Source organism: Papilio xuthus, unplaced genomic scaffold, assembly GCF_000836235.2.
Source record: "Papilio xuthus unplaced genomic scaffold, Pxut_1.1 DF827680.1, whole genome shotgun sequence".
Taxonomy (NCBI): domain Eukaryota; kingdom Metazoa; phylum Arthropoda; class Insecta; order Lepidoptera; family Papilionidae; genus Papilio; species Papilio xuthus.
The window spans coordinates 5,125,906-5,153,057 of NW_013530969.1; the positions used below are offsets into that span (position 1 = coordinate 5,125,906).

A 27,152-nucleotide genomic window follows, 5' to 3' on the forward strand; every position below is an offset into this window, starting at 1 on the left:
TAATTTGTTTAATGTGTTACCAGGTACATTGGAAAGAAGTGGTATGGGTATGGGTATAGGCACAGAAGGCACTCTACTGCGACGTTTACTCGCGCTGGCGGTGCGGCCGAGCCCGCTCTCAGGATCGCACTCTCCACGAGACCTCGCCAACGCCGCCATCGCCTTAGTGCAACAACTAGCAGCACACGTCGCTGGTCAGTGCGTTACTAAACCCGTAATGTTTTAAAACTAATTACAGTATGAATTTGTGATTTTCGAAATGTTTAGTAAATCGTTGATATATAATTTATATTGTTTCGTTTGCTAGGAGATGAAAAAGAAGTTGATTCCCCACCGGAAGTGCCAGTTGTGGCCAAGAGTAATGCGTTGCAGTTCTCTACGGGTCCTTCTACTAGTACAGCATCATTATGTAAGTTCGATGTTGATATTTGATGTGTTAAACTAATTCAGTTCATACTAGTGTTTTTCTATCCATGAACATTATAGATAAAAGCTGTTCTCTTATTTTAGCAAGAAAAGACTTAAACTCATGGGCGAACTCGTCTCAAGTACAGCAGGTTATAGAAATGGGTTTCTCCAGACATGCCGTCCATGCAGCTATTCAAACATTGGGTAAACCTTCCTACATTAAAATCATATTTAATTCAATAGTTCAACAATTACATATATTTTATAACTACACTTAACATATAGGTGGTAACTTCGTGCCGACTGTTGAATCACTGGTCGCATATCTACTGGAGCAACAGCAGCATTACTTCGACGAGTCTACGTCAGAGGTGAAGGCGCACACGTCGAAGCAGGAGAAGCGACCGGCGCCGTACCGCTGGCGCAGTTGTTTCTCGTCCGAGGAGGAGTACGCTCAATACCTCTCTGACGTCATAGCTCCAGGAATGACTGTACGATGCTGTAAGGCGTATGAAGCTGTAAGTTTTTTATTGTTCCAACAGTTGCAATGTGTAAAAGATATTAATTTTTAAAACTCGTAATGTAATTCTTCAGGTTTCCTTGGGCGACGTTGGCCAAGTACAAAAGATAGAGCGTGATAACAAACAAAATGTATTTTTGCACGTACGTACTTTTCAATTCATTTTTTTACATAGACTTCCTAGCCATGTTAATACGACGTCAATAACTCAATTTTGTATGTTGCGCACCGAAGATATCTCTTTTACTAATAATATGTTTGTGGTAGGTGGAGTGGCGCGGACTCGGGGGCGTGTACGGCGTACGTGCACTACACGCAGAGGTGGTGTCTGGCGCACCGCCCTTCGCGCCGGGTGATCGCGTACGCGTTCGTGCCGCCGTCACGCAGCCTCGCTACAAGTGGGGCTGCATTGACCACACGTGCATCGGCACCGTCACAGGTACATTCGACTAAATATGGCTAAGGATCCCCTAAAATAATCGTCGAATCGTTTAAAATAATTACAATTGATATGATATCCATACTCTTAAATACTCAATTTTTCTGAATAGCTTTTTAGCTACATAATGATATACACATCTACAGGGGTTTCTGGTAACGGACGCGACTTGCGAGTTGACTTTCCGCAACAGCCAGGATGGACGGGTCAAGTCAGTGAGATGGAGCTTGTCACAGATCAATGTAAGAACGTAACAACTATTAAAAATGGATTATTCCTAGTTATTTTCAATAACAATTTGCTTCATTATCTTTGACAGCGGAGTGGGGTGAAAGTGCTAGCGGTGCGGCGGTAGGCTGGCGTGGTGCGATCCGAGCGCTACGCGTATCCTCCAGCCGAGAGGAGCACGGTGCAAGGCGCTTGGTAGATGGTGTGCCTCACACGTATTGGCAGAGTGACAGCGGGACTGGGGAGGTACAACCTACTCTTTACCTTACAATCCGTCCTTTGAAATGTAATTTCTACTTAATTGTGTAATTTGGTTGAAAATTTTGTATATTTAATCAAGTTATTTTGTTTTCATTGCTAAATTCAAATAAAAAATATTCTTTACAGCATTGGATCCGTGTGGAAATGCGTTCGGCGGTGCGTATCCGCCGACTGGGTGTGGGCGTGGCGGGCGGCAAGTACGCGGTGGCGTCGTTGTCGGTACGCGCGGGTGTCAACTTTGAGGACGCCATGCTGTTGCTGCACACGGTGCAGTGCGCCCCGCCCACACGCGACCGACCACCCGCCCACCTCTCACAGATACAATTACTGGCCGACTGCAAGCAGGTACGTCTTACGATAATTTCCAATGGTTACATATGACAAGAGTGAAATGGGTGTAATATGTTATTTATTTTTTCAGTTCTATCCCTGTATAGAGATCAGTATTAAGCAACCCCAAAACAATAATGCAGATTGTCGCGTACATGGATTATACATCACGGGCTTTCGACCGAATCCTCTCTACTCGGAAGTCTTGTCTGTAAGCAAAAACATATTGGAATATATTTACATTTAACAGTTTCGAAAACTAAACAATTTAATTTTTATTTTCATTCATTTTTAGAGCATGAGTTTCGTAGCTGAAGATTGGATAGAGAAAGATAATCGTACCCTTGCAGCTTCTACTGAATGTAATCCAGGATCGTCTCAAAGTGATTGCCCTAAGGTACTCTAGACTTTATTGTGATTCGATTTTAAACTCTACTGTGATAAATCTTACGATTCAATTTTGTTGACAGGTGTATGTTTGGGGTTTGAATGATAAAGACCAGTTGGGAGGTGTTAAAGGATCAAAAGTAAAAGTTCCCGTATTCTCGCCCGTCTTGAGTGCGTTAAAGCCGATCCATATTGCTGGTGGGTCGAAGACACTTTTCGTTGTGTCCCATGATGGCAAAGTAAGCGTCATCATTTTGAATGGTATTATTTGTTTTTATGAAGAAAAGGTCTTAATTGTAATTTTCCTTTAGTTGTACGCGTGCGGAGAGGGCACGAACGGCCGCCTGGGACTGGGTCACAGCAACAACGTATCGACGCCGCGCGCCAACCCGTACCTCGCACACGTACTTGTGCGCCGCGTTGCGGTACACTCCGGCGGCAAACACGCCCTCGCGCTCACCGCGGACGGAAAGGTCACTTAATATTTCCTAGTAGACTGATCGGCGTTACGAAAAATACCCGCCTAATGGAGATTTGAAACTATATTTAAATTGTAATAGGTTTATTCATGGGGTGAAGGCGAGGACGGAAAGCTCGGCCACGGCAATCGGCTCACGTTAGAAGCTCCGCGCATGATAGAAGCATTAGCCAGCGAGCGAGTGGTGGGCGTGGCGTGTGGCTCCGCCCACAGCGCATGTGTTACCGCCCGCGGACATCTATACACGTGGGGTTTGGGAGAGTATGGCCGGCTGGGACATGGTGATGATACCACACAGCTCTCGCCGAAAATGGTGAGGTTTGAATATTACTTTAACAGTAAATTAATAACTTTTATTTAATAATTGAATTAAGTTCCGTAAGTTTTAAACTAGCCAGCAGATAATTGACGATTTCGTTCAATCTATTAATCGTAGGTGGAGGCTTTAGCTGCGTACAGGGTGGTGCAAGTGGCCTGTGGGTCTCGTGATGCGCAGACACTAGCGTTGACGATGTGTGGGAAAGTGTTCTCGTGGGGTGATGGAGATTTTGGAAAGTTAGGTAAGTTTATAGTATCAATTTTTTGCTTACATTTAGCACTCTGCAACAAGAGTTACATAATTTTATGTGTAACTATTTTTATAATTGTTTAAGGTCGCGGTGGTTCAGAGGGGTGCGCTGTGCCCATGAATATTGAGAGACTGAATACGCTAGGAGTGATACAAGTGGAATGTGGTGCCCAGTTCAGCTTAGCTTTAACAAGAGACGGAGAGGTATGTATGACTTTTGAATTTATCACACTTTTCAATATCGTACCTTTTATTTAGTCGATGGTTGTTGCATGGTTTAATAGGTATGGACTTGGGGTAAAGGCGACTACTTCCGTCTGGGGCATGGGCTGGATGCTCATGTGCGTCGGCCTACGTTAGTGGAGGCGCTACGTGGCCGCCAGGTCATACACGTTGCGGTGGGCGCATTGCACTGCCTTGCCGTCACCAGCGATAATCAGGTATAGTAATAAATAACCAATTGATTAGATAAATGATTTGATAATAACTCTCCGAAATACTGTGACAGCTGCTAAAATAGACTGTAAAGGAAATATGTCTGAAATTATAATAAAAATGTATTTTATATATATATTTCTTAGGTGTGGGCGTGGGGTGACAACGACCATGGGCAGCAGGGCAACGGCACGACATGTGTGAACCGTCGGCCGGCCCCCGCTGCGGGCGTGGAGGGCGTACAGCGCGCCGCCGCTGGCTCCTCCCACTCGGCCGCATGGGCGCTGCGATCCCACACTAACCCCCCACCTCTCACGCAGCTGCCTGTACCGCTGCCGTTCCCAACCCTCAAGGACCCACTAGGAGCTAACAGTTTAGGTACATTGAATAATATAACTGCTTAATTCTTATTTTTTTTTACATAAACGGTAAATTATTATTAACTTTGCACTTTTTGTTTTAGGCTTGTACGCCGAAGAGACGGGCATAGAAGAGCCTCAAGGGCCCCGGCCGTCTTTAGCGTCGGCGTCATTACCTCTAGAACCACCCGTCACCGTCCAACATGCGTTATCTTTGATATTACTTGCATTGTATATCACTCAGGTAATAAGAAAAGTTCACGCTTACGTGAAACCGGGTTAGTCTTTGGTCAATATTAAAATAACTTCTGTTGTAACTTCAAGGCGCGCAGTCTACTGGTGGAGGCATTACGGTCGCACGAGGCGTGTTCCTCTACGCCGGTGTCTATCAGCTTGGATGTGGAGGAAGAGGATCCGGAGGCAGACGCTCGCACAGGCGGCGGGGAGGCGCCCGCTGACAAGACTACGCTACCAGTAAGTACATATATTAAGTAGATTCAGAGAGGTCATGATTGGTGGAAATGGGGTAATGTGATGCTACTGTCGCATTTATATTTTTCTTTTGTCTTTTAGAGTGGTACAAGCAGTCCTCTAAGTGGATCTATATCTTCACGGCATTCGACTTTAATGTCCTCAAGCGCTGTATCTGTGGCCGCTGCGACGATGACCGTGCAGCAAGCGGAGGCGCCTAAAGTAAGTCTAATTATTATAGTATTTCGTTTTTATTGTTATAAATAAGACAATATAAAGAATTTGTACGTTTTGTTATCCTCTTAATTGTTTTCTTTTAGTTGTTGCTGGATGATTTTACTACAAACTTAGGCGAGACCGACGCTCGGGCGCTAGTGGACCTGTTAAAACTCGCTGCGGCGGGCCGCGTGCCTGATGCTAACAATGCCGTCAAAATTATTACCGATGTTTTAATGGGTATTTTTATTAATAACTTTTTAAATATTTTCTAATATCTTACGAGTTTCGATTTTCAGTATAAAAATTGTCTTTACGTTCAACAGTTACAGAGATATTGTTACTTAAAATGACATACAATTTTTTGTCGTTATACAGCACTATGTGCGAGCAAGCCTGAAGTAGCAGATATGGTAGTGGAGGTGTGTGTATGCGAGCTCGAAGAGGCTGCAGCAGGCGGCGGGCGCTCCTCCCTGCAGCCCACTACTGTCGACAGCCCACATCCTTACGCTGACGATACCGATATCTCAGGTATAATACACGGAAAAATGCAATTTGTTTAATTGGATAGGATAAGTTATTTAATATGATTATCATGTAGGAGTGGTTAAGATTCCGGGGGCGACGTCTTTACGCGTAATGTTCGAGCCGGGTTGCTCGACGGAACGCCGCAATGATCCACTGACGATATCCGATGTGACGGGTCGTGTACTCGCCACGCGCTCCGGACGCGAGCCCGCCGATTGGGCGCAGGAAATACTAGTCAACGGTTAGTTACCTGTATATTAAGACTATTGTTTTTCATATTCATGTGGGTGTGGTTTTATGTACATGCACTAGCGTGCTTGTGTGCGTATACGCGTGTTAATGTGTAAGATTTTTTTACAGGTGATGAATTACGATGGAGATTCACGAGTGACGGATCAGTGAACGGATGGGGATGGAGGTTCACGGTTCATCCAATACATGCAGTGACCGTAAGAAATATTTTCTTTTTGAATATAAGTGCTAAAAACAACTACTTAATAAAAACGATGTACATTACATTTTTTTAGGAGATTGGATCGGATCGCTGCGTCCTATCATGTCCATCTGTAGAGTTAGCGTGGCGCTTGCTCGACGGTCCTTTGCTCAAGGCCATCTCCAATGACCACGAGCTCGCGCCGAGACTCGCACAGGCACTCGCTATATGTGCACAGATGCCGACACTGAGTAAGTATACAATTTTTTAGAAGTATACAGCATTCAATGTCATTAATATAATAAGATTAAGACTATCCAGTTCTACGTCATTTTCATTTTAAAATCTGAATAACAATATTGCATTAGCGTGGCGTGCTCGTGTATGGTGCGTGCGTCGACTACGCGGTGTGGTGTGTGGGATGGGAGGTGCGCGCGAGTCGGGCGTGGGGGGCGTGTCGCCGCCCGCGCTGCAGCGCTTGCCGCAGCTGCTGCAGGCGCAGTACGAACACGAGGAGCCTGCGCTGCGCACCGGCACGCATCTACTGCACACGCATTACCTCAAAGTAAAAATTTGCATATTAATACTAATATTATAAAGAGGAAACATATGATTATTTGTTTGTATTGAATAGGCTCCGAAAATACTGAATACCGATTTGACATTTTTTTTCACCGTTGGGAATTTACACCATCCTCGACTGACAAGCAATATTTGTTACTAGATTTTTTTTATAATCTATGCGGACGAAGTCGCCGGAAACTGCTAGTGTTATATAAATAGTTATTATCTAACATAAAATTATTTGTTGTCAGGAGCTAGCATGGCTCGCGTGCGGACTACGGATAGATTCACGGGTATGCACAGGCGCAGAGAGCGCTCGGTGGGCGTGGTTTAAACGGTACTGCCTGTGCATGCGCACGGCGGACGCTCTGTTACGACGCGCCCCGATGCCCGCACCCTTCCTTGCAGACGTGCGCAAGCGGCTGGCAGACCTCGGCGTTTATAATAACGAAGACGCCGGCGACGCACAACAACCCTGGGAGGATAATACAAAGTTTACAAAACAACATGATGAACAGCTGTTACATTGGGTTAATAAGTAAGTGTTTGTAATACATATTTCCTAGGAAGATTGGATTGGAAAGAGCGTATTTTAAACGAAAATATGACTCCACAATTAATAAAAATGTTAAGCTTAAGTTGTCCATTACAACATTTCGTGTACTAGGCGACCAGACGAATGGTCTGGTTGGTGGTCTGGAGGTTCGCGCGGGTGCGTGGTATACGGCTGGGGACATAACCACCGAGGTCAGCTGGGCGGTGTAGAGGGCGCCAAAGTGCGCTCGCCCGCCGCCTGCGCCGCGCTCGCCGCACTCAACCCCGTACAACTTGTGGGCGGCGAACAGACCTTGTTTGCAGTCACGCCTGATGGAAAAGTCTATGCCACTGGTATGTTTATGGTTTTAAGGTCACTCAACTAAAGATTAAATTATTAAAGTTTTTTATATGTTATTTTATGATGATAATTTTTCAGGATACGGTGCAGGAGGTCGTTTAGGAATAGGTGGTATTGATTCTGTCTCGCAGCCTACACTTTTAGCGTCTATTCAACATGTTTTTATTACTAAGGTACGTAAATATACATCAACATCATATTACCGTAATACGAGTATTCTTAATATATTAACGTAAACACAGGTGGCGTGCAACTCTGGGGGCAAGCACTGTTTAGCTCTATCAGTAGACGGCGACGTGTACAGCTGGGGCGAGGGCGAAGACGGCAAGCTGGGACACGGCAATAGAGTGTGAGATATTATATTTTTTTAAATCAATTACAGTAATGTTCTATCATAATATATTTCGAAAATTTAAATTTCCACAAAAGATCGTGGTCATCTGTTACCAGCTATTGTATTAAAAATATGTATGTGAAAACTGTCCATAGGAGCTACGATCGACCGAAGCTGATAACAACTTTATCCGGCTTGGAAGTGGTTGCGATCGCGTGCGGCGGCGCGCACTCAGCTTGCCTCACCGCGCGCGGCCGCATCTACACCTGGGGCAAGGGACGATACGGACGCCTAGGACACGGCGACTCTGAAGACCAGCTCGTACCCAAGATGGTAATACGAAACATCTGGCTGTAATACTACTAAAGCGCTACGAAAGCAACTGAATCTTGTGTAAAGATTTAAATTGTCATGTATGTTTATGTCTTTTTTATATCGAGAAGTTTCTTTTAAATGTTCATTGAAATTATTCAGGTGGAGGTTTTGTCACAATACCGTGTGATAGACGTGGCGTGCGGTTCAGGGGACGCGCAGACTCTCTGCATCACTAGTGACGACAACGTCTGGTCCTGGGGCGACGGCGATTACGGCAAACTGGGTAACCACACATTATAACATACTAGTTATGACCCCCGAGTCCATCCATGCGGAAACACCCATCCATCCATCCAAACATTCGCTTTTTATAATTGGTAAGATTAATGTCAATCCAATTGTAATGAGGATTGCTTCTTTTATAGTCATGTATTACTACTACTACTATTGAATACTTATTTTTAAGGTCGTGGCGGTTCTGAAGGCTGCAAATTACCGATGAGAATAGACTGCCTAAAAGGTCTGCGTGTTATCAAAGTGGAATGTGGCTCGCAGTTCTCTGTTGCTCTATGTCAGTGCGGAAGTGTTTACACTTGGTATGTTCACTTAAAAAAAATCACCATTGTTTATTAAGAAACGTATTTGGTTTTTTTTTCGGGCAATTACCTAAATTATTTATTTGATAGGGGCAAAGGTGACTACCACAGATTGGGGCACGGCAGCTACGACCATGTGCGCCGTCCGATGCGCGTCACAGGCATGCAAGGCAAAGTTATCACTTCGATTGCGACTGGTAATTTTTTTTAATACATTTCGAGCTTGTTTTACAATAATAAAACGTAGAAAGAAGTATCTCTTGGAAATTATCTCATTACCGCAATTTACGCTTTCATGTTATGATTTAGAGTAAACTAAAATATATTTTCAAATGTACTTCAGTATCTGTTTCTTAACCTTCTTACTTATAATAATTGTTGTGTCCTTGTTTAATGTAGGAAGTCTGCATTGCGTGGCATGTACTGACACGGGTGAGGTATACACGTGGGGCGACAACGACGAGGGTCAGCTCGGTGACGGCACCACGCTCGCCGCTCAGCGTCCACGGCTGTTGATGGCCTTACAGGTGTGTATTATAGCCAATAACCAGTAGCTCGTGGATTCAGTCTAAGAAAATTGGCGGCTGGTATAAACCATTATCCAGATTATCTGAATTCGTGGGCTTAAGTCAAACTAAATTATGACAACTCACTAGGCCGCCCCTGTCAACATCAAAAAATGTCACAAGATCCTCTTTATAGTGTAGTTATCCTGTTATTTTTTTGCCTTTTTCTATGTCTAAGTAGGTTTTATATATTGACTGAACCAAGCGCGATAGCAGCGCCTCTCATCGGTTCAGATATCTTTGAATATACCCATAATGAATTTTGACGTCTCTGTCTAAGCTCCTGTTAAGATTATTTTTAGTAATAAGAATTTTAATTACCAGGGTAAACGCGTGACGAAAGTAGCTTGCGGCAGTGCTCACACAGTGGCGCTGTGCGTAGAGGCGCCGCGCGCGCCCCGCCCACCGCCCGACCCGCCCCTCGAATGCCATTTGCTGCGCGACCTTTCGCCGCAACTAATTTGCAACAGATTGGTAAATTATATTCATCTTAATTTATAATATTCTATAAAAAAATAAGTTGGCATAAAAAATCATGTGGAATCTTCAATATTTTTTTTATTTTTCCAGGTGCTACTTCATCAGTTTTCGGAATTAGTGTGTCCGAATCTCTCGTTATTGGTTTTGGACGGACCATTGGATCAATTGAGAACATTGTTGTTCTATAGTGTCAAAGAGGCAGCATTTAGAAAGGTACGTGACTTTAATTGATTAAAGATCAGATAGTCAGTTTTGTGTTTGCCTTGACCTTGACTGTGTTATGTGTAATGTTAGGCGATAATGGCGACGATGGTGCGCGAGCGTCAACACGGCCCAGTGGTGGAGCTGTCTCGTGTGGGCGCGCGGAGAGCGCGGCGCGGCGGCAGCGGGTTGGCGGGGCCTAGTGGCATGCGCTCCGTCTTTGGCCAGATGGTGGCGCGTCTGCCTGCACTCACACAGGATGCTCTCGCTTTGCCACATCGTGTGTGGAAAGTCAAGTTTGTTGGTCAGTAAACGTACCAGTGTATTTAATTTAAAAAGATGTCCAATCAACTTAAAATTGAACGTTAATAATGTTGAATAGCTTGAGACAAATTGCAATAAAAGAACTCTTATTTTACAGAAAAGTATGTATGGATGTGAAGCTTATTCTACATCCATATAAAACATTGTATAAAGGTTTTGTGATGTGTAGGTGAGAGTGTGGACGACTGCGGCGGCGGGTACAGCGAGAGCATAGCGGAGATGTGCGAGGAGCTGCAGAATGGCTCTCTGCCGCTGCTCATGGCCACGCCCAACGGCCGCGGCGACGCGGGTGCCTCTCGCGACGCCTTCCTGCTCAATCCCACTGCCAACACGCCGTTACATCTCAACTGCTTCCGATTCCTAGGTAAGTTTTTTTCTTTATTTTTTAAAGGTCAAAGCAGGATAACAAATAGTTTACCAACGTCCATACAAACTAAACGCCATGTAGCTGCAGATGTATGATGTATTGTTATATTTGTGACTAGGTGTATTGATGGGCATCGCGATCCGCACGGGGTCGCCACTGGCGCTGTCGCTTGCGGAGGGCGTGTGGAGACAGTTAGCGGGGCAGCCGCTGCGCCCTCAGGACCTTGCCGAGGTCGACAAAGACTTCCTGCCTGCCCTCCTCTGTATACGAGACATGACGCCCGCCAACAAGGTAAGAATCAAAATCAATATGTAAAATAAAAGCAATTTGTTCATAAAATGTTAGTTATGATAAAAATATAAATATAATAGGAACTGCAAAACCTGGAGCTGCCATTCTCAATTCCATCCGCCGCGGGTCACGAGGTACCGTTGTCGACGCGGCACAAACGTGTCACGCCCGATAACAAGGACGAGTATGTGCAGCTCGCGTTACATTACAGGTAATTTTATTTTAATAAAGAGCAAAGATAAGTGTACCGCTGCTACTTATATCTCAACGAAGCACATTTATCGACGGCCTTGAACCTATTAGACTATATGTTTGTTTGGCCTTTGTTTTGCGAATTTCTCGACTAAAGCTATTTTTTTATTCATTATTTTTTTTAACGTAGGGCGAGTCTGCGGCACTGATGATGTTAATATCTTTTATGTACATGCAGACTGCACGAGTTCGACGAGCAGGTGGTGGCGGTGCGGGACGGCATGTCGCGCGTCATCCCCTCCCCGCTGCTGGCGCTCTTCACTGCTGCAGAGCTTGAGACCCTCGTCTGCGGCTCTCCAGACATACCTGTGCAGGCTCTGAGAGCTTCCGCTACCTATAAAGGTACCGTCAAATGAAACTGATAATCATCATGAGCCCACTATACATCCCCACTGAGGGACTCGGAGCCTACCCTAAGGACGCATATCTTTGAATTGTTTTGCAGATAAATGGAGGTTGCATCACGATGTTTTCTTTCACAGTAAGAACGTCCGATAAATGTACATATGAAAATCAAAAAACACATTTGTACGGCGGGATTTTAACCCAGGAATTGCAAATTACAAGACAAGTAACATCTGAGCCTCTGACGTTCTTATCTAATTGGACGCCCCAAGCTTATGATGTTTTTAAATCGAATCCATTGTATTCTTGGTACAAATATTAGTAATACAACTTATGTAATGTAGGTATAGACCCAAACGCGCCGCTGGTGCAGTGGTTCTGGGAGGTGATGGAAGAGTTGTCAGGCAGCGAGCGCGCGCTCTTCCTGCGCTTCGTGTGGGGCCGCACGCGATTGCCGCGCGCCCCGCAGGATCCCAGGCAGAGGGACTTTGTTCTACAAGTGAGTGAACGTTGTTCATTTAACCTCCTTGCTCTCACTCGACTCTAGTTAAATCTCTTTTGTTTTTAATTTTTTTTTAACCTTTGACTAAACTTGATTTATTTCATTAGGTATTGGACAAGTACCAGCCGCCTGACCACTTCCTGCCCGAGAGCTACACATGTTTCTTCCTTCTCAAGATGCCAAGATACTCATGCAAAGCTGTTTTACGAGAGAAATTAAGGTATCAATTTTTTATGACCAAGTCAACATATCTTGCGTTTTTAAAGATAGTTGTTTAATGCCAAAGATTTTGACCTAACTTTGACGGGAAGATAGCTGATGCATTGATGGTAATATTATATGCTACTTTTTTTATTTTTATACTGCGCGGATGAAATGGCAGGCGACCGTTATTCTATACTTATATTATATAGAGGCAAGACTTGATTGTTTGTTTGCATTGAATAGACTCCGAAACTGCAAAAACAATTTGAAAAATTCCTTCACAATTGGAAAGACACTATCACTACACTATCTTTGGACGACCTAGGCTATATTTATTACTAACTTATTTTTAATTGAAGTCTATATTTTTGATCAAGACGCGAGTATTTAATGAATTTATGTAACATCTAGATACGCCATCCACTTCTGTAAGAGCATCGACACGGACGAATACGCGCGGGTGGCGCTGAGCGCGGCGGAGCGCATCTCCTCCGAGGAGTCTGACTCGGACGGCGACGCCACGCCCACACCCGCCTCGGTGCCCGCCCCCGCGCCCGCACTCTACTCCCTCACGCGCCCGCCCACATGGCTCTAGTTCCGTATATCACACAAATTTACTTATAAGATTTTAAACCTTTTCTTTATGGCTCACCAGCCGGATTATGGGAACCACAATTTTTAATAATTATATATAAGATCATTAGAGTTACATCAAATATGTCTTGATGATGATAATATTTTTAGATTGGTATAACACAACAAATTTTTGTGCATAAGTTGGCAATAGTGGCACAAGAAATAGATATGTTCTTAGCTCTTCCTCTTCTTAATTACAATATTGCGAAAGCTGTTAAAATACACAGATCTCGCTGATCATCCATATCAATCTCAACAAATGTGCAATAAGGAATTTAATCAAAGAAAATATTTGTAGAGAATTACATAGTATCCTATTAAAATTTCACTAGTATTGATAATAGACATTGATGAGATTTTATCATACATTTAGACGCTAATTTTATGCAAAAAAATATCACCAAGTTTTCAAAATATTCTCAGTAAAATCGTATTTATAATGAAAATCTTATCTGAACCACCGATAGAGTATTACAAAATTCACATTAACTCATAGTTGTTGTCAAAATAATGTTTTACCAGCCCTCACAATATTTATTAATTAACCTAGATTCATAAAACAACCTAATAATATTGAATATTAGTCAGTATGAAACAAGTATACTTTTAAATATTAAAAAAATATTAATATTACAATAAACAAAGCAATACCACCCTATATACAACATTCATTTGCATGTAATAAAATACTCCTTATTTGGATATTGTATTTTTAAAATAAAAAGTTTGAATGGATATTTTAAAATGAGAAGTAATGACCGAGATTTGGAATATGCTAAAAATATTCAAAATATTATATTTATTCGAGGCCTTTTATATTTTAATAAATAATTTGGAGATATTTCTCATGTGGCGTAATGTGTTTGATGTAAGATTGTAAAAATACAATCGAAGTCCAATAGTGCTTTGAGGTTTTAGAATTTTTATTATAATACTTGTAGCTTTGTTTATTCTATTTATGACAAATGCTTACGCTTTTCTAAATATTTTAACTTAGACGTACGAAATGTGCAACGAGGCGACACAATGTCATTCCATTGGTGTTCTAATGTATGTGATTTATTAACGATAAAGTGAATATGATGAATATAGCCGTGTGTTTCCACTGCTTGAAAATACAAACAAAAAACATTATGTAATTTTCTCAGAACGGGTGGACGAAGTGTGATGTTGCGTGGCAAAAGCCAGGGAGAAATCCCAAATTTTTTGACATCAAACTCTTCAAATATACCGAGAAATTAGTAATAAAAATAATTTCGGAACACTGTTATAATTTTTATTAAATTGATTTTGAAATGTAAAATTATATAATATGTGAAATCACACTAGACAAGGGAAGTCTCACGAATGTGACCGGTCAAATGAACTTCATGTGTCAAAAATTGTTTTTGTTTGAATTTTTCCGCAGTGAGAAACCATGTTTGGATTGAAAATTAACCATATATTGAGCCAAAATAGATTGAGCTTCACACAACTGTGATGTTGAAATTAAGTGATGTGTGAAGAGTGTCTTATGGAAATTGTTTGGTGAACAATTTTTGAATGCTAGTCATAGTATTGTCGGAGGAATGTAATCATGTATTTTATTGATATGTGATATTGGATAATGCTTATATTTTATTTACAGTATTATTTTTATGAAACTCTTCATCACGTATTACAAATTAATTCGAATTTTCCTGCACTTATTAGTTAAAATGTAGTGAACTTGTAAATTTTCCAGTGGTATTTAGTACATTAATTTCACACATTCTTTAGATACGGTGCTAGTGCTTTGCTGTTAGAAATAATTTTTATACTGAACAAATTTAGCCTGCACAAAGTAGTAGATGCTCATTCAGTATGTAATTTAAACCATATTGATATTAAACTTTTAACATGATTAACTCACTTTGCTTTACCCTATATTTTGATGTTTCTAAATAGGTATTAATCCAAAAATACTATTCTTTTAACACCAAAGAAATCCATATTTTCTTAAGACTGTTCTTTCTCGATTATAAGGTATATAATTTGATGTTTGTGGTCTGTCCAATGCTATTTATTTATTTTCTGCATATGTATACCAAATAAATAATTTATAAAAACTTGTTCTTTTTTCAACTTAAGAGAAATACCATAAATCCTTTTCCTTCAATAAACAAATGTATAAAATATTTTGGCCAATGAAATTTATTGTCATATTAAAACTATGTGATTTTTTTAAACAAAATTGATGAACTTTGGTGATTCCTTTTAAATGTTGTTGTTTTGACAAGTGTTATAGAATTAAAATAAATTCAACATATTGTTTTAAAATAATAAAATCCTTTCTGTTTCACATGATTTAATGTACACTAAATTACAGCTTGTTGAACTTAAGAAAATTCATAAGTTTAAACATAATTTGCACTTAAATAAAATTTAGCAGTTCATTGATTACTTCTTGGATTTCGGTTTTAAGGTGAAGTATAATATAAGAGCACCGAAAACTGCATATGTTGCTTTAGCAGTCTGTAAAAGAACAAAAAAATATTTATCTTGAATTGTATTGGTTCAGCAAGGTATATCAGTAACAATGAATTTTACATATTAAAATCAAGGGTGAAAAAAAGTCTACACAGGACTAATATATAGAAAGATCATCCAATGCTATGAATATGGAAAATTGTCTTTAGAAAAAAGCACTAAACAAGAGGATGGATTTCAAATTGAAAACGTCTAGAGTTTAATAAAAAATTAAATACATTCATCTCAATGTGGTAAAAATTAACAATTTTCTATGACGAGTTGACAACCAAAACTACTGTAGGCAAAAAATTAAGCACATAAATGTTTATCGCATTAAAAAGATCAAATTGTGCCTATCGAAAATCAATTCAATACTTACATTAGCTCTCCCCCTGTTAGTCTGGCTGTTAAAATACTTGGATAATCCCTTTAATTGGGAATCATCGACAGAATCTCCGGCCATTCTATATAACAGAAAAAATTTTATTCAGCTTTAATTCGCAATTAGATATCAGATTAATTAACGTGAGCAAATAATCTACGCTTTATAAATTAAAGTAATATGAAAATTACCTGATAGTAAATTTTGAGCCTTATGTAATTACAACCTCAATCAATTGTTGAAGAGGGAAAGATATAACTTGTCATTTGACAGATGAAAAACGTTTCGTTTCACAAGTTTTTTTTAAGATATCGATACAACATGATACTTTCAAAAAAATTATATTGTCAAAATTAAGTAGGTACAGAATCAAATCAAACCAATAAAAATTAAATACACATTTTTGAAACTTTTACGATTATTTCTTCTTTCCTTTTTTAGGTCTCGACAATTTGTAATAGACGTAGTACATCGCCACAAGCGACATAGTTACTTTGGAAACCTATAAAATAAATATTTAATACTTATAGAATCACACACTAAAGTAGATTTATGTGTGGTAGGAATTTATTATTGCTTAATATTTTATATACTCTTTGTTAATATTATTGAAACAAAATTCTATTATTGCTACTCATCGTCTACAATTGAGCCAGAAGTTGCGATACATCGTCGAGACTAAATGATATAATTATATAAATACACTGATTTATTTATATGTTATGTATGACTAAGGTATAAAAAACTTTGAATTAGTCTTTCATATTATGGACATTTTATAAATTATTTTTACCTGACCAGGATACTAACATTTGCTCGTCCCCTATCGGTTTGACTGTTGAAATATCGGCTCAATCCTTTTAACGATGGGTCATCTCCGTGACCAGACATAGCGTTATATAAATAAATGTATATTATAAACACCCAGTCTTGAATTCCAATGTCCTAATTTTGTCAATCATTTAAAGTAAATGTTCAATATTCGCTTTGCGCTCTGATAATTTTTGTATTGTCATTTGTCATAAGCAATATTGTTATCTGTAAAACCATTAAAACTTTTTGAATTTCGAAAAGGTTCTTTTAAGGAATAGTTTATTTTAAAGGAATAGGATGGAAACTACTGAGAGTAGAGTTGGGATCCGGGGGGCCTGGAGTAACATTTTCCACGACACGCACGTCGAAAAAAAATAACGGGCACCGATACTCTGATGATGAAAACAACTGAACACTAGTCAGTAGCCATGAAAGGACATTCAGTAAATAACACAACAAAACCTCAGCATTATATGCTTTTATTATTAGTTATCACTTTGAAAAATACATATGTTTTACCTTTTAATTAAAATTAACAAATAAACAATTCTTCGATTGCAAAACATATAGCCAATAATTTTTTTTATTTTAATCCAGTAATGCAAATAAAGCTTAATTGAGAAAAATCAGTAAAAAATATTTCACATAGTTCATTGTTTCACTTTTTAATTATCATTCTTTGTTTTTGTCAGTAAAAGTTTGTAGGTCATTTCGTAAAAAAAATACAATATAGTTTTTCATGTTTTCTAGAAAATATAATCAGCAGCGACTAAATACAAAAATTGTCTAAAAATAATTATTTATGTTATGTACGATTCGACTAGTTTTTAATACAACAAAAACATCTTAACATAATTGTCATGATACCAAAAAATTAGTATCCTTAAGTACCATTTGAGGAATACAAGAATAGTATTTGAGCGGACAGTGTTAATCTCTCATATAACCTTAATGCCTTATTATAATGAGTTTTATAATACTCTTAATAAAACTAACATTCCACACACATTGATAGATCACAGCTGAGATAGGACCAGGTTACTCTTAAAGTGAGTTTCCACTGCATAAAACCTGTATAAAAATATAATGCTTTCTCTGTCATTCCAAGGAGTGTGGGAGGATAACAATATGTATTGATACATGTGTTGGACAATGCATAGTCACAGTTATTAAGTACAATATATCTCCAGTCCTTCACAATCACTGCACAAACTGTCCATAATCAGTTATATCAAGAGATCTTCTTCCCAATCTTCTTTTTCTCGTTCCGATATTGACACTGAAGGTCGAGTAAGCTGCTTTAATTCTGCTTGCACTCTTGGAGGTACTGGGTTATCACTGAGGTCTACATACTCGAGAGCTCTTGATCTAGCTAATCTGTCCACATCCACTTCTGTAAAGAAAATCATAAATTCAATTAGGCTAAATTTGCCAAACAGAGAAAAAGTGAGGCAGCTGTATGTGAAACAGCTGTTGCATAGATTAAAATACAGATAAAGTTACTAAAATAACTTTAAGATACCTTATTAGTTTTTTTTATTTAATGGTAACGCAAGAGGAACTGCAGATACATTTTTAAGTATTACATATTTATCCAATTAAAAATAAACAAAATGACAAAGGGTATTGTCTGCTTGAAATAGATAATGTATGAAAAATATCATTTTTAAAAAGGTTTTGGATACTTATTTGATGATCTAATCTCTGAAATCCTTAAGGTAATGAATTACCTTACATATGGTATAATAACAATGAATCAAGTACCAATGATTTGATTGTGGTGTGCCAGCAGTGTGTGCAGGCTGGGGCACTGGCAGGCGATTTGTGGCAGAGACACAAAGCTGTTGTGTGAGATGTCCAACCGCTCTAGACATGCCAGTGTACAGAGCTCATCCGGTAGCCTTGCCATTTGGTTGTTTGAGAGATTTAAATCTGTAAATAGAATTGTATTTTTATTTGTTTAAGATAAAATTAACATAATTGTCATTTATGATGTTTAGGAATTTAGTCACCAATCAATTGTTCTTTTGTCTCAGACTAGAAGTCTTGTATGTGAGGAAGATTCTTAACTTTTAGTACTTCCTCTGTTTATCAATATTATCCTTGTAATATGTATAATAGCAAAAGATACAATATTATGTAAGTTAGTCATGGAAACTAGTGAGTTTAGAATATATTATGGTGACAGCAATACTAACCTGTGATTAAACTAAATTTAACAGTAAACTTAGGTGGTATCTTAGTGATGACATTTCCACTGAGGTCACAACTCTTCAGTTCCGTGTGCCGCATCAAATGGTATACTGCATCTGGTACTTGCATCAGCTGGCATTCTGATAAATCTGTAAAATTGAAAAATACACAATGTTAAAACCTATAAAATAACTAATGACATTGTAGTTTTTGGCACTGGTTTCATGATGACTGTTGAATTGCAACAGGATGTTTTAGAAAAGTATATTTTCGGAATTTTATTGCAACATTCTGACATACCTCTGTTTTCATTGAACTATGGATCTATTACTATTAAAGTATGGAAAATGCTTTCTTCAATTATTCGTATTTTTTATTTTAGATTAAACGAGTAAACTATTATATCAATTTACATGAATCGGTTTTTATTCAATAAGGCATTTCATTGAAAAATAAAAGGGCATAGAATCTAAAATAGACTATGACATAAGTTGAATGAAACCTAGATTATATTAGAATTTTATGTTTTATCTCAACCTAGATTTAGAAGTGCAATGTGTAAGAGAAATTCAGGTCATGTTCTTCTGAAATAGATCATGAAATTATGAACTAACATACCCAGTGCCTCCGTCTCTTGTGCAGTTTCGCATCGTAAAATTACACGTGTAACAGCTTGTGCCATTATACCACAACCACTCCACAAGAACTACGGCTCAAAGTTTCTACTCTACTTACTACCGTTCTATTTTTACCCCGCCCCAGTCCGTTTTAAAGATGCTATTTATAAAAATAATTTATGCTTTTTATGCTGATAATATACTATGGAAATCTAAGCTATCAACTTATTTTGTTGGTACGTAGTAGTATATGACTCATGTAGTTGCTATTAATTATGATATTGGCAAAAAAACCATTACATATTTTTATTTTATTTGTTTTTGTACTAGTGACACATGTCAAAAAATTTGACAATGACATACAGTGGGACAAGGTGTTACCATTTTACAATATTTCAGTTCTGAAATTCAAAGTTCAAAATGTGAAGCGACAAATGTATATCTGTCTTCAAATATTTGCAAACTTTGTTACTTGACCAAGATATGTTTAAGCTGTCGTCATCAAATTGTGAACTGAACTTAACAAGTTATAGCGAACGGATCTTTGAAACGAAGGAAAACATCGTGAAGAAACCTGTCTATATTTGCGAGAACTTCCGAAATTGATGTGAAGTCCACCAACCCGCAAAGGTTCAGCGTGGTTGACTCTGGCCTAGATACCATACCAACGTCATGTTACTTTTTTCTTTGTTTATATAAAATAACATTAAGTACATTTTTCACTTTGATCGATATTTGCAAGTTTGTAAGGAAGTACTTTTATGCGGACAACGGCCTCTACAGTGCTGTTTGCCCATTTATGGCATAAAATCGTAAGGTTAACGCGTTTACATCAGAAGAGTGTTCATTAACTACACTAAGAGGTTTGCGTTTCATTACAAATTGTTTATATATTCTTTTGAAAGTCGCAAACAACACACAAAAAATGTAATATCGATGCAGGGCATAATACAATGCATACAGCACTCGTGCTTCATTACATGTACTTGGAAATACGTCACCTCTCGTGATAAGTGGTATGAAATGTCTTCCGGGGGTTGATTGTAACGTAATATATGGATTACAATGAGGAAACAACTTTGCGACCATAAAGGCTTTTGAAAAAAGTGTATGTTGGTCACGTACGTTTGAAACTCAATATCATTTGATTAAAGTTACCGCAGTTTATTCTCTATATATTCATCATGAAGAATGTAATTTCTTTCTTATCTTTCAGTTCTTTGTATTGTCCTGTTTTTCAGGACAGGCATAATGCAGTAAATATTTCTATTAAACTATTCATAACAAAATAGAGTGTAATGGAATAACTGTTACATCTCAAGTGGAAAATAATTAGCTAAGAATAATTCGAATTTCGTACGAATTTTTTGAATACATCGATGTCAAGGATGATCGTATTCACTTTTAAATTCAGACACGCTTCATGTATGTATGTAATTGGGCGCGTGGCTCATTCCTTGCGCACAGTCATATAAACTCGTAGCTGCGCAAAATCATTTCTCTTCCGCAAATTACGAACTAATATTAGAAATTACGACTTACTCCGCCAGCGACCAAGTGTTACAAGAAACATTTACGGCTATGAATTTACAGTTAACATCAACTTCCAAAATATAGAAATAATATGTTAACAGTAACAGAGTACATAAAAGGGATTTATCCTGAATCTTGTCGAGCGCGCCCTCGGATACCTAGACTCGAAGTGTAACCTACGTTTTCTAAGTAAAGTTGATAGGGCCGGCCGAAAGAATCACACACAAATATGCTTTTCTTCCAAGTTACGTAAATACGTTTTTCATTGCCAATTAATTCAATTATTTCTTTTAAGTGGATTACGTACAAAAGTGCGAAATGACCTCGCTTAGTTTCACAATTTTGATGCTAAGTCTTCGCGTTTGCGAAAGCAAAATGCAACAGAGAACGTTCATTATTTTAAAAATTGTGCAAGTGGTAACATATTTCGCCTAATTAAAATAATAGTACTTAATTCTATATTTGTAATGTTTAGACATTAAGTACAAATCTAATCTGATTACATTTATTTTACTTATTATAACTACGTCTAAGTTAGGGTATAGTTACGTTTCAGGTTCTAAGTTCGACTATCAACTCCCTTTGATTATAAATGAAAACGTGTTCTACAATATTTTTTTGGAAAAATTGTAAAATGTGTATCGCAATGTATGAAAGCGAAATCTATGTCGTATAACCGTTACGCATTCGAGCGTGGGCGTGATTGCCTAGATTAATAGATTACGTTATACATATACAAATTATTATACAATTCAATCATCACTTAATTAACAGATTCAATTATTATTTTAACAATAATGTTCAAATACTTAGACATTAATCATCACTAATTTACGTCACTGTACCTTAACCTAAAAATCAAGCTCCTTTTAAAAAGCTTTCTAATTTTCACATACTTCGATCTCCAATCCTTTATCATTAGTCATATGAGTTGAATATTCAGAGCAGACAACAGTTAACGGAACAAATAAATTATTATATATCTTTAAAAAGAATTGTGTTCTTGTCTTGGACAACGAGATCGGTAACGCAGTGTGACTGAATGTATCCAGCCACCGGATTCACTCATTGTATTCAGGCTTTAAAGCGGAACGAGATTGCAACAGATTATATATATATATATGTGTTCAGTATGATTCACATGCAACAGGCATATCCAGTAATATAAAATGTGTCAGTCGTAAAAATCGACGAAATAAAAAAACCCGCTAAAGTTTATTATGTCAAGAGAGATAACGGATATCTTTAGAAATGAATTATGCATAAAATATAAATCGATTACGTAGATATTTGATAATAAGTTAAATGTAAAGTTTAACACAGTTTCTCTAGCTCGTTTAAAACTCGGTATTAGGTAATAAATTGACAATATTCCACATGTGGAAATGTATTATCTCATAACCATGTCATTATATTCATGTATGCGAAATAATTTGCTTAAATTAGATGCGTCATGGTCTTGTGGTACATTTAAAATTGTATCTTTTAACAATTTGTAAAGTTTGGAGACCAGATTTTGTAAATACAGGTTTCATTCAGTAAGTGGTTTACTGTGCGTCATATGTTTTCTTTTTTTTTTCTTATTTAGAACAATAAACTGTCTTCCTATATGACCAATAATAATATGTTGAGGGGGACAAAGTTGAAAAAAAATGTTTACAAACAGAATAGTTACGGTAATTTTTATGTACAGTAATATAGTGATCTTTGTAAGTGCCGAATGCTAACGTGACTCACTATTCTGGTAACCGGTAATTTCGGGAGTTGACAACATTTGGAGTTGAACTCATTATTTCGTGCAGATTATTTATATACTATGTTATTTTAAAACTGCATCACTAAACTAAACATATATAAGCACTCTCGACTGTTTGATGTATTTGCTATGTTGAACTTGTTGGTATCCTTGACATTCCAAGTAAAACTTCCTTTTATTGCGAATTACATCGGCTTAGATACGGCAAAAACTAGCAAATGCCTTTGCATGTACACGAAGACTTGCACTACGTATATTATCTGGTAACAAGTAGATCATTTTGTAATATTCAGCCAAGAGGTCAAGATCACCTTTCATTTTTGTTGTTTAAAAGTTCATTGACCTTGATAATATTAAGTAGACTTAGTAATAGCTTCACGATAATATTTATGATTCATACTGAGACTAACAATTGGATTTTATATAGCCCAATATATTCCTTCTTGTTCTTATATATTTAATCAATTGGGTTAGAGACATTAATCTTCCCGTTATGTTTTCCTGATAATTGTAACAGAAGTTGAGGCACTTAAGATTAATTTCAAATTGCTAATCAAGTAATTTCCACGCACATTACCGAAATTGTTTTGTATAAAGCAAAACAAAACACAAAGCGCGCCAGTTTAAAACGGTTGAGTGAACTTGGCATCCTAAAAACGTAATTGACTATTGTCTGCTAAATGCTAATCACGATTGCCTGGTTTACTTACAACTTGTTACATATCTTATCTATTTCAATGTTTATATCCATACAATCGACTTAAGATATAGAATATAATTACAACACTAAAATAACAAGGGAATCCCTCTATGTGAGCATTTTCTTTCTTTGTGAAACTTTAAATAATATAATAATATTAGGACATGAAAATGTAAAAAATAAATCACGAAGTAAACTTGCGCCACACAGTTTTCGAAATTGTCCAATCGAATGTCGGATTCGAACTACAACCGTCGTTTCGTAGTCCGTACCATAAGTACCCTATTGACACCGCTCCTAAACCTTTATCTCTATTTGATTTCTTTTTCAATTAATGGACTTTGTACTAAATATTACACTAACCTAGTTGACTGTTTTCCTGGGCATCCTCACAACGACCGACGACTCTGATGATGGCTCTTCCAGCTAGTCGGGCGCAGATCATCATGGCCGGGGCCCTAGGGTCTCCCTCCTCCGCCTCCGCAGGCATCCTAGCACCTTCGTATTCAGACGGTGGCCTCATCACTGCACTTGATTAACACTACTGCACTACTGAGTCCTTGAAGTCAATACACAGTCTATCACAGGAGCATACCAGCATACACCGCCCCGAAACGCAACGCGCCTGGCAGAGCGGCAACCACCTTTAGTATTCGAACGCGGTCGCTGCGTCAGCCTTTATACCGTCGCCAAAACAAAGAAGCGTGGCGCGGGAGGGAGAGAACAACAATAACAATTTTCCGTCTCGCTCACGCCGTTCGCTGCGCAGTTTGCACGCAGGTTGATTTCTCGCGGAAGTACAGAGGAAAATTTATCGCGAATCCCGTCACAAAGAATTAACGTTTCCCGACTTAAATAAACGATGATCCCGAACGTGATTTGGGACAGTCTTTTGTCAAGTTTCCAAACAGCTGTTGTCAAAATTTACTTATCAGACTGCCTTTGTTGATTTTATCAGTACCATCATCACTGACTGACTACCAACCTTCGATAAACGCACTTCGAGCAACGTGGTTCACTGTTCACCGTTCAAAAACCGTAGTTGTTGCCAACTTGGAGTAATCTATGCATCCTAAGTATATTCAGTCATTCTAAGTGCAGTTTTTAGTGAATCGAGTTAATAAAGATTCAAACTTTCCCAATTCATCACAGGCACGACTATAAAACCATTGTTAATAAATTCAAGGTCACTATTACGAAACGTAGGTATTTCTTTATAACAAACACCACGAAAACAAATATTTTTTTATATTGTGGGGTAAAAAGGATGATTGCTACATGCTGTCACTTCCTAAGAATTAATTTAGATTTATGTAGATAGCTATCTCCAGGTTTATCGCTTGATATCTCAACCATACTTGTTATGTTTTACATAACAATAGCTTACTATACTTATAGCGTGAAAGTATAGTTAAATTTTCATTCGTTCCCATTGTATCGCATTGAATCCTCAACCATGCATTGTTACACTAATGGCCTAACTTTCTCCCTAAACAACCACAGACAAAAAGCAATTATTCAAATTCACCACGTAGTTGATTTTTGTAAAATAGAGCATGTTCCTTTTTATGACGTAAGACCAGAAATAAATGCCAACAGTTTTGATATAAACACGATTTTAATTTAAAAAAAAACGCCACAGGTAAAGAAAATCCCTCTACGAAAATATTTGACAATAAAAAGAATTAAGTAAATAACTATGGTTGAAATTAGAGTAGAGAAAGGAAAGATGAATGAATTTAAAAACATAAATCAACTGTATTAATGAGTAGTCAAGGCTATATACAGATTTAGCCTTGACTATTTATTAGTACTACCACATGGTACTAGTATTATCAAAGTTCCTCTGTATGCTGTTTGTAAATCTGAACAGCTGTTCGCAATTGTTAAGAAGCCTGTACAATGAATATCTAATTAGTTTCTATTATTTGCGTCAATTTTAACTTTGACGTCTATTATGTCGTCTTAGAGTGAGATGTTTTTGTTTTTCCGCCAAACAGAGACGCAAATTTTCAATTTTAGTAACCTTGAACGATTGCCAAGTCCGCGAACCGAGTCCCGTGTTCTCTGTATAGAAAACTGTCTATAACAGTAGATAAACAATCGTGTTAGGATAATATTATGAAAGTAAGAATATAATTTTCGGGACTGCGCAAAATTTAGTTTTGGTGTTCTTAAAAGCCAACAAGATCAAAAAAGAAAGAGCTAATAGGTTTGCTATCGTATAGAAATATTAGGTATGCGTGGAAAATATGTAGGGGTCTTTTGAACGCAGACATGTGCTGGCCTTGTGTAGCCCATTTGAGGTATCCGATTACGCTGCACTTGTATTAATACATTGAATAGAAACATAGTAGTCAAGTACCAGTAATCTCAACGCTCCGAACTCTAGGACTAAATTTGTATGCCTGCCTTCGGATAATCAGATTTAAAAAACATTATCTCATTTATTCTTGTGCGTAAGTGATATGCGCTTTTCTTTTAGCTTTGTAGACTTTTCTTCATTAATAGTATGCAGCATCTCTAGCGCCATCTGCCGACCTCGTTTCACGCAATGATCTGCGAAATTTTCCGTCGTAATGAGAACACTGACATTTCGCAGAAGTTTTTCTTTTTCACCGGCAAGTGTAGTGAGGTCGAATCCTTTGTGCTATTTTAGGAAAATTTGGACACGAGCCAGTCGCGTCTTCGTAATGCGTTCGACGCAGTTTGACCACGTGTTCGGGTCTTTGATCCGTCTCGTTGTGCTGGAATATAGAACTTCTGCGTTCGGTGCAAGGTTACAAAAGATTTACTAACAGAAGCAAGGACTTTGAACGATCTACGTATGAAAGGAGTGTTAATTTTCTTTGTTTCGACACATTCCAGATTGGTTAAATATTATCGACTAATTTTAAAGCGTCGTTTCATATTTAGCCCGTTTATTTCTAACTCGTTCAATGTTTATATGTAAATATCTTCTTTGTATAGCAATGTTGTTTGTTATTATATTTTCGATATGGTAGAGAAACGAGAAAATTGTAGACATTGTATTTGAAAACTTTTGTAGCTCAAGAAGTAAGTAAGATATTTCTACGTTATTACTGAGGTATTTTTAATATTTTAATGTAAAAAATTTGAAAATAGGTATCTTTATGATATACATTCACTAGAGGCCAACTCTACACGTACCCTTGGCCTATTTTGCGGGTAGTATGTGGTAAATCCTACGCCTACCACGTGGTTACTGAGTGGTTGTTGGTATCTGTCCTTTACAATTTCCTCGATGTTACAACAATTTTAGCCGGGAAGCTGCGTATATCCGTAGTCTAAGAAGGTCAAGGTCTGTCTAGTGCGTAGTTAGGCCACAAAAAATATCCTAAATATATTATGATAATAATGTTATACTCTACTATAAGGGAAAGTTTTAACTGACTACTACTACTGTATAAAAATAATTGATTAATTGATTCGGATAAACTAGTCACTACCCCGATTTTTTAATTTCTCTCACGACCTGTATTTTTAGCTTTATTGATTTATCAACTTTAAAGAATTCGAAAGTATTGGTAGAAGGAAATAAAATACAAACGTAGATTGAACGTCTCTATATTAAGTAGTATCAGGTGGGAGGGTCCGTGGCATCTGCACGCTGCGCCAGCTGTGCTGCCGCGCAGCAGTGCAGCATCAGCGCCGTGAGCGCGCAGGCCCGCCCCTCGCCGCTATCCTCACCCGCCTCCCCCCCCCCCCCCCCCC

General features: G+C 38.2%; 4 protein-coding genes and 1 long non-coding RNA gene across 7 annotated transcripts in view; 1 reads left to right on the forward strand and 4 right to left on the reverse strand.

The window, feature by feature from the left end:
• Positions 1-13,457, forward strand: part of HERC2 (E3 ubiquitin-protein ligase HERC2) — a 30,417-nt gene extending 16,960 nt beyond the window's left edge. Inside the window, exons 44-89 of the mRNA XM_013311361.1 lie at positions 24-194; positions 308-409; positions 511-612; positions 694-926; positions 1,003-1,071; positions 1,196-1,367; positions 1,514-1,609; positions 1,687-1,841; positions 1,983-2,201; positions 2,278-2,397; positions 2,482-2,583; positions 2,657-2,812; positions 2,885-3,046; positions 3,134-3,364; positions 3,488-3,611; positions 3,705-3,823; positions 3,904-4,059; positions 4,201-4,432; positions 4,518-4,657; positions 4,738-4,887; positions 4,987-5,106; positions 5,205-5,340; positions 5,479-5,631; positions 5,702-5,869; positions 5,989-6,077; positions 6,156-6,312; positions 6,430-6,626; positions 6,877-7,163; positions 7,293-7,513; positions 7,599-7,693; positions 7,763-7,869; positions 8,010-8,187; positions 8,329-8,452; positions 8,636-8,765; positions 8,856-8,962; positions 9,165-9,292; positions 9,656-9,805; positions 9,902-10,024; positions 10,106-10,316; positions 10,506-10,700; positions 10,822-10,994; positions 11,075-11,205; positions 11,425-11,588; positions 11,936-12,090; positions 12,201-12,313; positions 12,709-13,457. Coding sequence (XP_013166815.1) covers positions 24-194; positions 308-409; positions 511-612; positions 694-926; positions 1,003-1,071; positions 1,196-1,367; positions 1,514-1,609; positions 1,687-1,841; positions 1,983-2,201; positions 2,278-2,397; positions 2,482-2,583; positions 2,657-2,812; positions 2,885-3,046; positions 3,134-3,364; positions 3,488-3,611; positions 3,705-3,823; positions 3,904-4,059; positions 4,201-4,432; positions 4,518-4,657; positions 4,738-4,887; positions 4,987-5,106; positions 5,205-5,340; positions 5,479-5,631; positions 5,702-5,869; positions 5,989-6,077; positions 6,156-6,312; positions 6,430-6,626; positions 6,877-7,163; positions 7,293-7,513; positions 7,599-7,693; positions 7,763-7,869; positions 8,010-8,187; positions 8,329-8,452; positions 8,636-8,765; positions 8,856-8,962; positions 9,165-9,292; positions 9,656-9,805; positions 9,902-10,024; positions 10,106-10,316; positions 10,506-10,700; positions 10,822-10,994; positions 11,075-11,205; positions 11,425-11,588; positions 11,936-12,090; positions 12,201-12,313; positions 12,709-12,892 — 7,007 coding nt within the window. The 3' untranslated portion in view covers positions 12,893-13,457. The remainder of the gene's footprint in view (positions 1-23; positions 195-307; positions 410-510; positions 613-693; positions 927-1,002; positions 1,072-1,195; positions 1,368-1,513; positions 1,610-1,686; positions 1,842-1,982; positions 2,202-2,277; positions 2,398-2,481; positions 2,584-2,656; positions 2,813-2,884; positions 3,047-3,133; positions 3,365-3,487; positions 3,612-3,704; positions 3,824-3,903; positions 4,060-4,200; positions 4,433-4,517; positions 4,658-4,737; positions 4,888-4,986; positions 5,107-5,204; positions 5,341-5,478; positions 5,632-5,701; positions 5,870-5,988; positions 6,078-6,155; positions 6,313-6,429; positions 6,627-6,876; positions 7,164-7,292; positions 7,514-7,598; positions 7,694-7,762; positions 7,870-8,009; positions 8,188-8,328; positions 8,453-8,635; positions 8,766-8,855; positions 8,963-9,164; positions 9,293-9,655; positions 9,806-9,901; positions 10,025-10,105; positions 10,317-10,505; positions 10,701-10,821; positions 10,995-11,074; positions 11,206-11,424; positions 11,589-11,935; positions 12,091-12,200; positions 12,314-12,708) is intronic.
• A 1,875-nt stretch (positions 13,458-15,332) lies between these two features.
• On the reverse strand, positions 15,333-16,096 carry LOC106117400 (ATP synthase membrane subunit K, mitochondrial). Its single transcript, XM_013311704.1, has 3 exons — positions 15,997-16,096; positions 15,803-15,887; positions 15,333-15,426 (listed from the first exon to the last, which is right to left on the reverse strand). Exons 2-3 carry the CDS (start codon positions 15,884-15,886, stop codon positions 15,352-15,354), a joined length of 159 nt encoding a protein of 52 aa, XP_013167158.1. The 5' UTR covers position 15,887; positions 15,997-16,096; the 3' UTR covers positions 15,333-15,351.
• Positions 16,097-16,130: 34 nt separating this feature from the next.
• On the reverse strand, positions 16,131-16,836 carry LOC106117401 (uncharacterized). The gene is made up of 2 exons (XR_001227877.1): positions 16,616-16,836; positions 16,131-16,307 (listed from the first exon to the last, which is right to left on the reverse strand). It is a non-coding gene; the product is annotated as an uncharacterized LOC106117401 (long non-coding RNA).
• A 289-nt stretch (positions 16,837-17,125) lies between these two features.
• Positions 17,126-24,084, reverse strand: Sclp (leucine rich repeat containing protein 20 sclp). 3 transcript variants are annotated; one of them, NM_001311884.1, is given in 5 exon segments: positions 17,126-17,960; positions 17,963-18,011; positions 18,383-18,550; positions 18,817-18,960; positions 23,781-24,033. In NM_001311884.1, coding segments are annotated over 5 exon segments (528 nt in total). In that variant the 5' UTR covers positions 23,941-24,033; the 3' UTR covers positions 17,126-17,953.
• A 2,925-nt stretch (positions 24,085-27,009) lies between these two features.
• Pdzd8 (PDZ domain containing 8) overlaps positions 27,010-27,152 on the reverse strand; it is a 14,057-nt gene continuing 13,914 nt past the window's right edge. The window contains exon 16 of the mRNA XM_013311866.1: positions 27,010-27,132. Within this exon, the coding sequence (XP_013167320.1) occupies positions 27,019-27,132 (114 nt within the window). The 3' untranslated portion in view covers positions 27,010-27,018. The remainder of the gene's footprint in view (positions 27,133-27,152) is intronic.

Excerpts from the sequence above, each read along its gene's own strand:
- LOC106117400 (XM_013311704.1), bottom strand. The coding sequence starts at position 15,886 with ATGGCCGGAGATTCTGTCGATGATTCCCAATTAAAGGGATTATCCAAG. Across the intron at positions 15,427-15,802 it reads CTAACAGGGGGAGAGCTAAT|ACTGCTAAAGCAACATATGC; the intron begins GTAAGTATTGAA and ends GTTCTTTTACAG.
- Sclp (XM_013311702.1), bottom strand. The coding sequence starts at position 23,940 with ATGAGGCCACCGTCTGAATACGAAGGTGCTAGGATGCCTGCGGAGGCG. Across the intron at positions 18,961-23,780 it reads CCAGGAAAACAGTCAACTAG|ATTTATCAGAATGCCAGCTG; the intron begins GTTAGTGTAATA and ends TCAATTTTACAG. Across the intron at positions 18,012-18,382 it reads ACACCACAATCAAATCATTG|AAGTGGATGTGGACAGATTA; the intron begins GTACTTGATTCA and ends TTTTCTTTACAG.